Source organism: Eutrema salsugineum, unplaced genomic scaffold (assembly GCF_000478725.1).
Source record: "Eutrema salsugineum unplaced genomic scaffold, Eutsalg1_0 scaffold_5, whole genome shotgun sequence".
NCBI classification, from domain to species: domain Eukaryota; kingdom Viridiplantae; phylum Streptophyta; class Magnoliopsida; order Brassicales; family Brassicaceae; genus Eutrema; species Eutrema salsugineum.
Window position 1 is genome coordinate 14,900,198 of NW_006256612.1, and position 13,578 is coordinate 14,913,775.

Consider the following 13,578-nt stretch of genomic DNA (forward strand, 5'->3'; position numbering starts at 1 on the left):
TTAATGATCATATTTTTGTGGGTTACATTTACTATTAAAATTAATTCCTTATCTGTCCTTAGTTATGACATGATAAATTAATCTGGAAAACGAATCATGATAAATGGTTTGTTTAAAAAAAAATCTTTTAATATTCCATTATAGTCTGGCCTTATTATAAAGTGTTGAGGCCCATTATGAAATGTTTTTTCATTGTAGCCCATTCTAATTTGGGCCGATGATGATGTTACCCCAGATGCACATCCCGCGAGTGTCTGGACTATTATAGTCCACACAAAAAAGGGTTTTTTGTTAGTAAATAAATCTTGTTGAGGAAACGACAAGCGCGTGGGAGATCTTTCTTCTATCCTCATGCCTCCTCAAGCACCACAAGCCAGAGGGCAAATCTGTCATTTACGTTTTCTATCTATATATATACTCCGGAAACGTGGATTAATGGCCTCAGAAAAAGAAAACTAAAACCTGCAACAAGTTTCTGTTATGTTCTTCTTCTTCTTCTTCCAAAAGACCAAAATATGAACACTAAACCATCACTTTCTCAGACCAAGATCTTCAGTTTCACAACTCGGTTCAACGATACAAGCACTCGCTATGGACGCTCAAGCATTTCCGCAACTCTCAGCTCCAAGCCAGTCTACTCCGGAGAACTCAAGGCTGCGAAAGAAACAACAAGAATCGAGCCATCCAACAAGAAGACTGCGAGTGATGAAGACAATTTCTTGTCGAAAATTGCAATTAATTATCTATCAAAGACTCTTCAAGACACAGCAGGTTCGTAGCTCACATCTATTTTATGAATGCTTACTCATTTAATTAATGTATTGAGGGAAAAAACCGTGAAATGTTTTCATCAGGGATGAGTAGTAATAGCAGCAAAAGTACTGGTTATGATAGCTTAGTGGATACGGCAACTAAGGTTGCGAGAAACTTAGATACCAAGCAACAGCATGAGCTTGTTCTTATCGCTTTGGACAGAGCATTTCCTACAGTGATACTCTCCTTGGTAAGTTCTTATGGATTCATCATATCATCTAGCATGAAACTTTGAGAATGTGACACGAACATTTTCTTGCTAAATAACAGATCAAAATGCTTTTACCACCTTCAAAACTATCACGAGAGCTCTTCGCGCTATTCACCACAATTTTTTTCGCTTGGCTTGTCGGACCTTCGGAAGTAAGAAATAGACTTTTTCTATGATCCTAAATTTTTGCTGTTGTTTTTGAGTTTAAATTAACAGAAAATTTTGCGGCTTTTAATTGCCAAGGTGAGGGAGACTGAGGTTAATGGAAGAAAAGAGAAGAGTGTTGTGTTCATAGAGAAGTGCAGGTTAAGTGTAATCTCTCTATTTGGTCCCATATGATCACTAAACTTCAGACAAAACTGAAAATCATTCTTCCATAAACAATCATTACATTACAGCATACCACCAGTAACAACACTAATTTCACTGTTGAGATCTGTCACTTAATCATTTCTTTAACACTAATTTCAGGTTTCTTGAGCAGACAAATTGTGTTGGTATGTGCACTCACCTTTGTAAAATCCCATCCCAAATTTTCATCAAAAACTCACTTGGAATGCCAATCTACATGATGCCCGGTACTACGCAGAATCTCATTCTCTTTACTTTATAATTGCAATCACTCAAACAGGAACATTCGGGCAATAAATTAAACAGTTGAAATCAAACTCAATATATGGTGAAAATAGTAGACTGTGCTTCTCAACTTGCGGAAGCTTGATATTATCTTTAAGGGTCCCATTGATTCACCACTAAGGACACAATTAACTACAAGTAGACCCATTGGGTCTCCAAGATGTGTAATGATGAGTGATTATTCTTTTTAAGAAGTCAATGATTTGAACAATCATTCTTTAAGTTTTCAATGTGACAACACTAATTAACATTTGTTTTGAGTTTTTTTTTTTTTTTTTTTGCAGATTTTGATGATCTTAGCTGTAAGATGATGTTTGGTCAGGACCCTCCAGAGATCAAAGATGATCCTGTAATGAAACAACCATGCTTTCAGTTCTGTAAGAATGACAGCCTTTCTGCCAACAAGATAACTTCCTATGCAAGAAATCTGAGTTTCTTTATCAATCGAAGTTCTCTACTTTTGCAGGCAAATCAAACAGAAGCTATGGTGTGAAGCACTAGGTCTTATACAAAGGATATTAGCTATGGTTGTGACATCAAAACATACAGTATTTAAGTTTATCTTATAAAGTTAAATCAGAGATTACAATTACAGAAGCAAACCTCACATGTGCCCCCAATGAATTTGACCCAAGAACAGAAAAAAAAAATGTTTAAATTTGCAAAAAGGATAAAACCATTTGTAGATCTATAAGAACAAAATGATCGGTACAAAAAAAAAATGCTGACACAACTCAAGAAGTGTTCCTTCATTGGGTGTACGAGTAATTAGGTTGGTTTTGGCTTTGCCTTAAATTCATGTGTCCTTGTCTTCCTTCTCTTGAGTATTGGTGCCACATCATCTGTTCTTCCATCAACATTCTCTGTTTCTTCTCCATATCATTCATCTGCACATACGGTGGCGGCGCAACCACCAACGACGCTGCAAATGGATCCATCGGAACCGGGCCGTTGCTGTTTCCATTAGCCGTTGCTGGTGCAGGAAGTGCCAGCATCGTTGCTGTAATTTAAAATTCATGACAAATCATTAGAATGCAAACGAAAACAGAGCAGAGGTATAAGAAGCTAAAAAACAGAGCAAAACTGAAAAACAGAGCAGAGTCAAAACCTGCTGGTCTTCCTGCAGAACCAAATGCCATACTGCTAGCGCTTCCGCTGGCTCCATAAGCCGTCGAGTTTTTCACGGCGGCACTCACAGCGCCGTGTTGATACATTCCGTTAAGCAAAAGCATATCAAAGCCTCCTCCAAGTTCCGTTTTTTGTCCAGACAAGTTTGTAGCTGATTGCACCAAAGCTGTTTCCCAATCTGCTGAATCATCCTTAAACGCTTCCCATCCAGGACCGGACTCTGAGCCCGAACCGCTCGCGTATGGGCCGTCGAATAAAGCCAATGCTAAGCTATCTCCAGTTTCTGTAGCTTCAACGCCGTTTATATCCACAAGATTCAGCAAATCACCAACTTCTTCTTGCTTCTTCTCGACCGTCACTTCTTCCTTTGCTTCTTCCTCGGGTTTTGCGTCTTCTTCTTCTTTTGGTGGAGGTTCGGGTAAGGCCTTGATCGCATTCATATCTTCTTGCTCCTCATTTACTTCCTCTGTTCTCGCATCATCATCCTCTTCATCGGATTTAACAGATTTTGATTTCTTGGTCTGTTCTAAAGCGGATTTGTCTCTTATAAACTCATCCATGAGATCAAGCTTCTTCTGTGTAATCTTCTCTATCTCTGGATACTCAGAAGACCGAGCGATCCCCATGTTCTTACACCAGGAATAGAACTGATCGAGCTCTTCAAACTGTTTCGAGACACGACAGAAAATGTCATAGACCTTGATCGAATCAGGAATGTCCAACTCCATGAATCGATCGATCAAAATCCCCATTATCTCTGTTACATCATAATATATCTGAAAACTCTCCTTCACTATCGGATACAGAGCCACGATTACAACTCTGTTGTTCCTCGCGGTGCCTGTTAAAAGTTGTTTTTTTTTCAAACGTAACTTGTGATCCAATAAACAAAACAGAGACCGAGGAAACGTGGAGTGCAAGTAATATATCTAATACCTGTTGGACGACAAGCCAAGAAACGGTCAAGAAGTTGCTGCAAATGTTGAACTCTGGTGAAAATCTGCTCTGTTTTCATCTCTGCGATCGGTTGTGACCTGACCACTATAGCCGTGGAGAGATCAGCCGCGGGGTTATCTTGCTCATCTTCCTCTGTTTCTCCTCCAACGCAGTAAACTCCGCGTTTCCCATGTCTCGCTTGCATCCTGTAAATTCGAAACGAATCTTCATTTGGTTAAACTAGGTTTTTAATCTTTAGATATCTAAAAGACCATAACAGAAGCTAATTGTCTGAAAACGAAATGGAAACCCTAAATGAAACCACAGTGTTACCTGAAATCAAGCCTTTCGTCAAGGTACAACGCGTAAGTCCTGACGAAAGCAGAGTAATCCCAGGAGTTGGACCTGGAAACATCCCTGAAATCAGACATATTGAGAAGCCTGGTCCCACGTCGAGTGGCGAAGAAGATCTCTTGCTCATAGGCTTGATCTCCTTCTCCTAAGAGCCGTTGGATCAGAATCAAGGTCTTGAGAGCAACGGTCCAGCATTTGGTTTTGTTAAGCCGTCTCGAAAGCGTATTGACGCAAGCGTTGATGTAACTGCGTGAGTAAGAAGTTAGGCTAAGAATCTCTCTTATGTATTTCTCTTCCGCTGGATACTCTTCGTGACGAGTCGCTTTGACGATGGCTACGTCAAGTTCTGATAAAGATGCGCTTCGACCGTTGACTTTGGCTAGACCAACGCTCGTTTGGTCCTTGACGGCTCCTATGGCTCGTTTAAGCTTACTCGAACCCATTTTATTTTGTGATTTATTAAAATATATTTAAGAAAGAAAGGGAAAAAAAAATATAGACAGAGATTTGAAGAGAGAAAAGGGAAGAACGAGGGTTGTTTTATTTTGTTTTTGTGTTCCTCGTCGCCTCCTTTTTTTCTCCCCTGTTTCTTTTTTTTTTATTTTTTTTTGGTTTGTTTGTTGTCTGCTTCTGTGTTTTGATTGTTTCGTCAACGTAATGTCTTTGGTTTTCGTTGATTTTCTTACCATGCAAGTCGCCGAGGTTGTTGGAGATTTTGGCCGGTGACAAATAACGCCACGTGGCTTTTTACTGGCAAATTGAAATTTTAGTTTGTATTTACCATTAATGGTAAGGAGGAGAGATTGATTAACGAGTCATCCTCGTTGATCTGTGACCTTGGTTTTTTAGCCCTAATACAAAAATGTCTTTCGACATTATCTTTGGTTATCATTTATAATTAGAATTTAAATTGGTCTAGTTTGAATCCAGCCCATCTTTCCTGACATTTGTTTTTGACTCATGATTTGTTTCATTGTAAAAGGGGAAATGTCTTGACCAAACAAAAAAAAAGGGGAAAAGTTACATTAATAGAAATTCAGATTAACTATGGCCACATTTAAGAGAAAGAAAAAAAAGACAAAGAAACTCTAAACTTGTTTCCTGTTTCAAACAGATATTGAAAGCAAACTTAAAGAAAGAAAATAATGAATAAATGTTAACTTTCATTCTATGAATGTTTGATGCATAATATATACGTACTGGATATTTCTTTCTTCAATATGCATGGTATATCATATATGCCTACATCATCCACACATCACATATGATAACTTAATTTACTTGGAGATGCAGGAAGCAGCAAGTGGAAGTAATACCATCTTGCAAACTTACAAAGTTCGTATTGGATATTAGAAGTGCTAGCAGCCTAGCACTATAGAAATGATGACGACCCTGAGAATACCCCATTACCATTTTAATACAATAAAATCTGATTATATTAATTTTTAACATTCTACTAAAAAGAGTTTGGTCATTTTCATGCGAATAGATTAGATAAAGTCAAAACTAAAAGCCCATTTGAGAAAAAAAAGCCCACTTCAAGTTTCTGGAAGGTATAAAAGAGCAAGGGCAAAAACGAGAATAACCAATAAAGAAAGGAAAAATAAAAAACAAATAAAACAGAGCATAAAGTCACTCTTTTTGTCATTTCCTTTCTCGTCTCTGTCTATTCGTCGTCATTAGCTTAAGCATCATCATTCACCAAACAACTCCACACACAAGAAAAAAAAAAATTGTTTCTGTTTGAGTAGATTCGCATGGAGATTGTTCTTCAAGGTGTCTAACTCGCTATCCTCAACTCACCCAACTCGACTGAGTCATAGTTTTTTTAACCTAACTCGTTTCCATGGCTAATAACAACAACCCACATGATAACCTCTCCGATCAATCTCCTTCCGACGATTTCTTCGAGCAGATCCTCGGGATTTCTAACTTCTCTGCATCTTCCGGTTCTGGACTTTCTGGACTAGCCGGAGGGTTAAGCGGCGTCGGTCCACCGCCGATGATGCTTCAGCTCGGTTCCGGCGACGAGGGGAATCATAATCACATGGGCGCCATTGGAGCAGGTGGACCTTTAGGGTTTCATAACCAGATGTTTCCGTTGGGCTTAAGCCTGGATCAAGGCAAAGGACATGGCTTTCTTAAACCAGAAGGTGTTCATGGAAGTGGGAAACGTTTCCAAGATGATGTTGTTGATAATCGATGTTCCTCCATGAAACCTGTGAGTTTATTGAAATCTTCAGTTTTTTGTTTTGTGTTTGTGGATTTCGAGAAAATTAAATCTTTAGGGTTTCAAAAAGTTAACGTTTTTGAAGTAAAAAACCAATTATGAAAAGCTAGATTTTGCCAAGCTATGAGGCCTAAATCTGACAGTAACAGCGAGTTTTTTGGCTTAGGTTGACTGATCTTGAAGAAACCCAACTTGAAGATTTTTGATGTTTCTTAATTCATAACACTATATAACTTTACAAGCACTCGGATGGTCGGAGATTGAGCTCTTTAAATTTTTTTTCTCATGTGGATAATTCCGTCAAAGTTGAGTTGATATTAAGCTTTATTGTTTTTTTCTGTTTTTTTTTTTTGTGGTTTTGTTGAAAGGTTTTCCATGGGCAGCCAATGTCACAGCCAGCTCCACCAATGCCGCATCAACAATCTTCAATCCGACCTAGAGTTAGGGCTAGGCGAGGTCAGGCCACCGATCCACATAGCATTGCTGAGCGGGTAAAGTGTTCATTATCTTCTTATCTGTTTTGATGTGACGATGTTCTTGTCTAATCTTTGATCAAATCCTTAACTATAGCTTTCAGTTGAGTAGATTTGGGTTTTTGTTTCTTTGTCTACTGAGACCTAACATGAATATCTATTTGCATTGCAATAGCTGCGTAGGGAAAGAATAGCCGAACGGATCAGGGCGTTACAGGAACTCGTACCTACTGTCAGCAAGGTTGGTATTTTTTTTTTTGTCTGGTGCTTCAGCTGTTTTAATTTTTCTAGGTTCGATCCTCGTGTCACAGAGAGAGCTCAATCAAGTCAGAGAATTCGCATATAGAAACTGCAGTATTAACAAACTTTGGAATTGTGAATAAGAAAGACTTATGTTTTTTTTTTCCTTTGCAGACAGATAGGGCTGCTATGATTGATGAGATTGTCGATTATGTAAAGTTTCTCAGGCTCCAAGTTAAGGTATACAATCAGTCATTCTTCAGTTTCTATTCTCTGGTTCTTATTGACACCTCCCTAATCTATTCATAAGGCAAGAAGATCTTGAAAATTATGTTAATCTTTTAAATTTTTGAGAGAGATTATTTAATATCCCCAGAGGGATTTGGTGGTATAAATCCTTGGTCCCCACCACCACCTACTCTGTTCAACTAAAATTCCTATCTGAATAAACGATTATAATTGTTTAATCTGGTAATAGAGAGTAATCAAAGAGCACATGATTTTTGTGTTTTTTTTTGGCATCAGTCTCTTTCACTTTTTGCTTCTTTCTTCCTATGGAGAATCATTACAGATTAGGACTATGGTTATAAAGATAATGAGAAAATTGAAGAATAACATGCAATGATGGGCTTTGATAAAACTTTTTCCTCATAAGCTTTATTTTCTGATCAACTATGGCAGGTCTTGAGCATGAGCCGTCTTGGTGGAGCCGGTGCTGTTGCTCCACTAGTCACTGAAATGCCATTGTCTTCATCGATTGAGGTAGGACAAGAGGGAGAGAGACTAGGGAGAACAATAACAGAACATTGGCAATTATTTTTTTGTTTTTTCCAAAAAGAGAGACACTTGATTAAAAGGTGAGAACTTTGGTAATGGGTTATTTCATTGATTGTGGTTTTAAAACATTTGTGCAGGATGAGACGCAAGGCGTGTGGGAGAAATGGTCAAACGATGGGACAGAACTGCAAGTGGCTAAGTTGATGGAAGAAAACGTTGGAGCAGCGATGCAGCTTTTGCAATCAAAGGCTCTTTGCATAATGCCGATCTCATTGGCGATGGCGATTTACCATTCTCAGCCACAAGACACATCCTCTTCAATCATCAAACCAGAGATGAATCCTCCACCGTAGATCTTAACGGTCCTCGGCATTTTGCTCTTTTTTTCCCCACTACTACCACTTTTGTGACTGATAAAAGGTAAAAAAAAAAAAGACTTTGAAGATGGAACCAAAGTAGGATTTGTGCAGTAAGAAGTAAAAAATGGGAATCGTCAAAAGAAGGAAAGGCTCTCACTTGTTTAGCTAATATTTTATCATTTTGATGAAACTAGCTCTCTCTCTCTCTCTTTTCTTTTTCTTTTTTAAGACTTTAGTGGGACTTTGAAGAAGAAAGGCTTTTGAGGGGTAGTAGACTAGTTCCAGTAGTAGTTTTTGTATTGAAAGGTATGGGACCTTGTTGAATCATGTAAAAAAGGAAAAAAAAATTATGAATTTACTTCTTAGTTTTTATGAATTTGCAATGATTTGGATTATATCATTTAAATGATCAAATTGATAGAGTTAGTGAGCCCATCTTCGCTATTGGGCCTATAACAGGAAGCCTGAGGATACTTGTTGGCCTTTTTTTTTGCATAACAGAAAAAAATGGAAATGAAATGTCAGTTTTTCAGTAAAGATTTGAATGAAAACATCACAAAGACAAACTAAATTCAAGAGCAAGATAGGGTATTTTATTACTCATCAGTCATATCCATCTTGTCTGTTCGTGCAATAGCCAAGAAAGCAGATTCACAAATTGATAGATCTGATCAGTACATCAGCGTTCGTCTTCGACTTCATTATGAGCTCTGCGTTGGGTCGGTCGTTATAATCAATCTGCAATCAGAATTTAAGAAGAAAAAAAAGAATGTAACTACCTTAAAAGAAACTATTAAACGTTAAAGCATTATTAACTGTATATAAAACATAGTAGAAACCAGAGCTTTTACCCGCCATTTAGCAACATCCGGCGGTTTACCTGTAATTTGCAAAGGGAAAACGGATTTAAAACAAACAAAACAAAAAAAAGCCAGATGCTCTATGGTCACTGCGAGTTTTTAAGATCAACAGGAAAATTTAATGCATACCGGTTGAGATATGCCGAGCTTCAACACGCTGCATTGCTGTATCGAGATTGACATCGATGAACCTTGAAATAAAGATGGAAGACATTAATTGCTGAAACCGAACTTAAAAAAAAAAAAAGCAAGATTGATAGAGAAAAGGGAAAACATTTTTGATTGGTTTTACCACTTCTCATCAAACATATCCGAGATGTCTTTCCAAGATCCTTCTTCTAACAGCACGTAGTTTCCTTCTACAATTACCACTTTATGCCTGCAAAAAAACGACACAAGGTAACTGATTTTCCAGGGAAGATTAATACTTGACCGGTTTAGGAAGCTAGTGACTACTTACTGGAGGCTAACAAAGATATCTTCTTCAACTGGATCCCCTACTCCATGATCGAATGATGGCACATAAACTGAGCCCTGGACAGCTAGCAAAACTAATCAGAGTCTAATGTAACTCTAAGATTCTAAGGTCAACAAAAATCTTGTAACTATCTCCTTACCTCGTTTCTCAGCTTCTTTAAACAGTTAAGCAATAGTGCAGGATCAAAAGTCCAAGGAGCTGATTTCATGTATAGAAGAGTTAAATTTTATTTTGAACCTTTTGAAATCTCAGTAAAGAGAATTCTTAAACAGATCTCACCTCCTCTCCTCGCATGAGCTTCTTTGGGATCCTAGAGAGAGAGAAAAAAGTCAGATTAGAAAGAAAAAAAAAAGCAAGAGAGAGAGAGAGATGATAACTCTTTCCCAACCTCCATTGCATCGAGTTGCGAACGATACAAATGGAAACCATCCATGGGAAGCACTATAGCAACATCCGGCGGCATAACTTCAGCATCAAAAGAAGAAGCTTTCTGAGGCCATAGCCTGTTTACACGTCGTACTACTTCCTTCGCTAATGTGCTTTTCCCGGCACCAGGAGGACCAGCCAAACCGACCAAACGTCTGCACGTGTCAACACACAGCTTATAAGAGTAATCTTCAAGAACAGTGGGAACAACATTTCTTCCGGCAAGAGCAGACTTACTTAACATTAGGGCTGAACATTGCTGCTGACAGAGGGACAATACGTTCCGCTAACTTGTCATATATATCATCCATACAACTTCCAAGGAGAAAGAAAAGAAAAAAAAGTCTCTCAATACTTTAGTAGAAGCCAATCAGGATACAAGTGGAGAAAAAAACGTTATTGCAGTTAACAGGAAACAAAAGATACGATCATTCATGAGCATCCGCTTCTTGAGACTTGATGATACAGAACAAGAAACTAATCTTAAAATTTCCTAGTAGAAAAAAAAAAAAAAAAGCCTTCTTAAGCCTATTTCAGAATCTTTGATCCTTTAACTGAAAAATCAGCTGATATTTTAGGATTTTACCTTCCATCAACGACAGCGACATCTCTCTTCTGACTGCTGGAAATCTGCAAGAACCGATCAATTCCAGTTGGTAAGGAAGAATAAGCAAAACCCAAGAGAGTCAATTTTAAATCAAAAATTTCGTTTACACTAGAAAATCCCACCAAATTACGAGTGGTTCTTCTTTTACGTCTGCTCAACTGAACAGTAACAGGAGATTGGCCCCATAACTGAACTTTGACTCCTCTAAATCGAGACGTTTCTGTAATAGAATCGAGAAAACAAATTAAGCCTTTCAAAAAAGAAGGGTGATTGATATCGGGAGCAAGCTCTTAATCTAAATACCGATACGAAAAAATTGGGAACTGTGAAACGAACAAGAAACCTGAAACAGAGGAGCATGAGTGACAAAATCTGGGTACGTTGGAGAAAGAATAAACCTCCATGGATGAACAGAATCAAATACTGAAATTCACTGATATAGAAGCACCAGGAGGTAAAAGAAATTAGCAAACAAGATTATATGAAATCACAATAGTCCCAAATCAAAAGTCCGGTTTTTTTTTTTTTGGGTTGGTTTCTTCCGCCGATGGATCGAAGCGGTGCTCTCTCTGTTCTCAAGGACGACGAGTACGGCAGTATAAAAAAAATAATTTACTTAATGGCCCACGTGTTAAGACGTTCGCACGTGACTCATGCAACACGCCGTTGCCCAATCCTTCTAGCTGTGTTAAAAACCTATCAACGGCCCAATGGGTCAGGACTTCAGCATGTGAAGCCCACGAGTCCCTTCATTTCCCCTCGGTTTTCAAACCAATGTGTTTTGTAAAATTTTAAGACTTCTGTTACTTACTGTCTTGAGTTGGTTTTTTTGTTGGTCGAACTTGAGTTGGTTGTGTTGGCTATAAACGTATTTTATTACAGTAGTTTTTCATGCTGTGATGGTCCGTTAGGTTGGATTGTCAGGCTCTAAAATTCATAATGAAATTACCTCTAATTTACAGGCTCTAAAATTACAGTTTTAGCTATTTGATACTTTTCCGATCGATTTACCCATGTATTTTTTGGTTTTTTTTTGGTTATTTAGGTCTTATCATTACGTTGTAACTCACGAGGAATTAATATAGATGGATATATATATATATATATATATATGATCAAATGCTTACATGACGACACTTTACCATCATAGACACAACATAAGGCAAAATAGGAATTAACTTGTAGAATCTAACGCAATCAAAAACTTCACGCATGTGATGTGCATCAAGTGTCAACATCGTTTGCTAAAACGCATTTAGTTTGTAATCTGGCTCTGGTGTAGTGGTTGAATGGTAAAATATACATAGAATGAAATCATCTAACGGAACAAGCATTTTTCAACATGTAGTTTATCAGATTTATTACATCTGATGCAATTTGAAATCTGCATGATGTTCGTCATCATATCATAATTATTGTAAATATTTGTGATTGTGTTTTAAAAAAAAATATATGTGATTGTTGGATAATATCTGCTATCAAAACGAAATAAGCATCTCTCAACACGTAGTTTATCCCGATTTATTTCATCTGTGTTCGGAATTTATCAAAACCAACATATGCCTTAGTGAAAAGAATATTATATTAGCACAGACAAATATTTTTTTGGAACTTAAATTTGTTTGCCTTCAGGTACGATGCTAAATTATATTACAAATATATATTCTATTAAGCTATGAAATTCATTTTTACCCCCCAAAAGAGATAATTGGCTCAAATCAACATTTACATATGTGACCCACTGACCCCTCTCAAACATAACAAGTGACCCTTCGAATTACTTTGGAGCCAAATTACTTTATGATACCACAAGGATCTTGAATTTTATACGAATGAACGTTAATTTTGTCATGCATGCAAAGCATCAAATTCAAAGATGAATAAACGTGTAAATTCTTTCAATGTGTGAGAGATACGTGGCCTATCTTGTTCAGGCCTTCTTGGAATATTAAACAGCTTACCAGTGCCTTTTCATTTCTCCGCATATACGCATAATTTCCTTGGATATTATTTGATACATTTTTCAGTATTGGCATAAATAAAAATAGTAGTAATACAGTTCAGAAAATCTTAGAGAAAAAGAAAAGCAAGTTGGGACCATATCTAATCTCTTCTTCATATCGAATATGTTCTCGGGAGGTAATATACGTGTTCTTTGTAGTTTGTATCATCCAATGATAGTCTATCTCACTAACTATCAGTTAGGGTTGACTATTTTTGTTTCCTTGTTTGGCATAGCTGTTTCTGAACTAAAACTAAAGTCTACTAGTTTTTGATTATTTCGCCAAGGAAAAAAAGAAGAAGAAGAATTATCTCAATTTTAGATATTATTTCATAACTCTCGAGTATAATTTGGCGAGTTAAAGTTCGCGTCCACGGAATTACAGATACGAAGTTGTGAACCAAACCGTTTTTAGGGCAAAGTTCATATATATGGAGATCAATGTGAATGATGGAATAATTGAAATACATCAACTTGAAACAAGTACGAATCGTTTTCCTTTTGTTATATGCACAAGTATCTAAGCTGTGATTGATAGCACGGTTTAACGATGACATTGTGAAAATGTAGTTAATATTACGCAAAACTTAATGAGACACGTGTAATGAAAAAGAAAAAGAAAAATACATTACGGAATCCATTTGTTCATTCTCTCGTTTGATATTTCAAAACAAAAGCAAATGTATGAAAACAAAAATTATTACTCCACAAAAACATTAATCCAGCAAAAGCGCATTGAAAACGTGATTCCACGAAGTTTATTGAAGTGATACAAATTAATATATTGCGATTGTTCGGAGAGTATATTGATTGGTTCTCTTTTCTTGTCGGTGGAATAATCCAAACGTACAGAGGTAGCATCTTCCTCATGATCATCATATCTTCTTCAGCTTGTACGGATTAAACGACAATGGCACTTTTGTTTCGTGGTCTTGCTAGTATAATAATTTCATTATCAATTTATTGAGATACTTTCTTTGCCCTAATTAATAATGAATATGAATTTCCTGAAAATCGAAAACGGGATAGAATCTTTGTTGATTGTGGC

At 37.1% G+C, this 13,578-nt stretch overlaps 4 protein-coding genes across 5 annotated transcripts; 2 read left to right on the forward strand and 2 right to left on the reverse strand.

The window, feature by feature from the left end:
- The first annotated feature begins 443 nt into the window (after window positions 1–443).
- Window positions 444–2,254, forward strand: LOC18994550 (beta-carotene isomerase D27, chloroplastic). Its single transcript, XM_006418208.2, has 7 exons — window positions 444–771; window positions 855–1,003; window positions 1,084–1,176; window positions 1,268–1,329; window positions 1,496–1,602; window positions 1,945–2,037; window positions 2,127–2,254. Exons 1-7 carry the CDS (start codon window positions 516–518, stop codon window positions 2,159–2,161), a joined length of 795 nt encoding a protein of 264 aa, XP_006418271.1. The 5' UTR covers window positions 444–515; the 3' UTR covers window positions 2,162–2,254.
- A 15-nt stretch (window positions 2,255–2,269) lies between these two features.
- Window positions 2,270–4,669, reverse strand: LOC18994551 (putative clathrin assembly protein At1g03050). Its single transcript, XM_006418209.2, has 4 exons — window positions 4,058–4,669; window positions 3,725–3,930; window positions 2,769–3,629; window positions 2,270–2,660 (listed from the first exon to the last, which is right to left on the reverse strand). The coding sequence occupies exons 1-4, from the start codon at window positions 4,519–4,521 to the stop codon at window positions 2,410–2,412; spliced, it is 1,782 nt and encodes a 593-aa protein (XP_006418272.1). The 5' UTR covers window positions 4,522–4,669; the 3' UTR covers window positions 2,270–2,409.
- A 1,073-nt stretch (window positions 4,670–5,742) lies between these two features.
- Window positions 5,743–8,253, forward strand: LOC18994552 (transcription factor bHLH7). The gene is made up of 6 exons (XM_006418211.2): window positions 5,743–6,299; window positions 6,677–6,799; window positions 6,957–7,022; window positions 7,196–7,261; window positions 7,703–7,783; window positions 7,936–8,253. Exons 1-6 carry the CDS (start codon window positions 5,925–5,927, stop codon window positions 8,149–8,151), a joined length of 927 nt encoding a protein of 308 aa, XP_006418274.1. The 5' UTR covers window positions 5,743–5,924; the 3' UTR covers window positions 8,152–8,253.
- Window positions 8,254–8,665: 412 nt separating this feature from the next.
- On the reverse strand, window positions 8,666–11,091 carry LOC18994553 (putative uridine kinase C227.14). 2 transcript variants are annotated; one of them, XM_006418212.2, is made up of 12 exons: window positions 10,872–11,091; window positions 10,651–10,748; window positions 10,508–10,551; window positions 10,159–10,236; window positions 9,884–10,076; window positions 9,775–9,805; window positions 9,635–9,693; window positions 9,478–9,551; window positions 9,310–9,396; window positions 9,147–9,208; window positions 9,009–9,037; window positions 8,666–8,895 (listed from the first exon to the last, which is right to left on the reverse strand). In XM_006418212.2, the coding sequence occupies exons 1-12, from the start codon at window positions 10,930–10,932 to the stop codon at window positions 8,809–8,811; spliced, it is 903 nt and encodes a 300-aa protein (XP_006418275.1). In that variant the 5' UTR covers window positions 10,933–11,091; the 3' UTR covers window positions 8,666–8,808. The 2 variants fall into 2 exon arrangements, with proteins under 2 accessions (XP_006418275.1, XP_024008241.1); XM_024152473.1 differs by lacking the exon at window positions 9,635–9,693 and having other exon boundaries at window positions 9,478–9,559; window positions 9,733–9,805.
- Window positions 11,092–13,578: the final 2,487 nt, after the last annotated feature.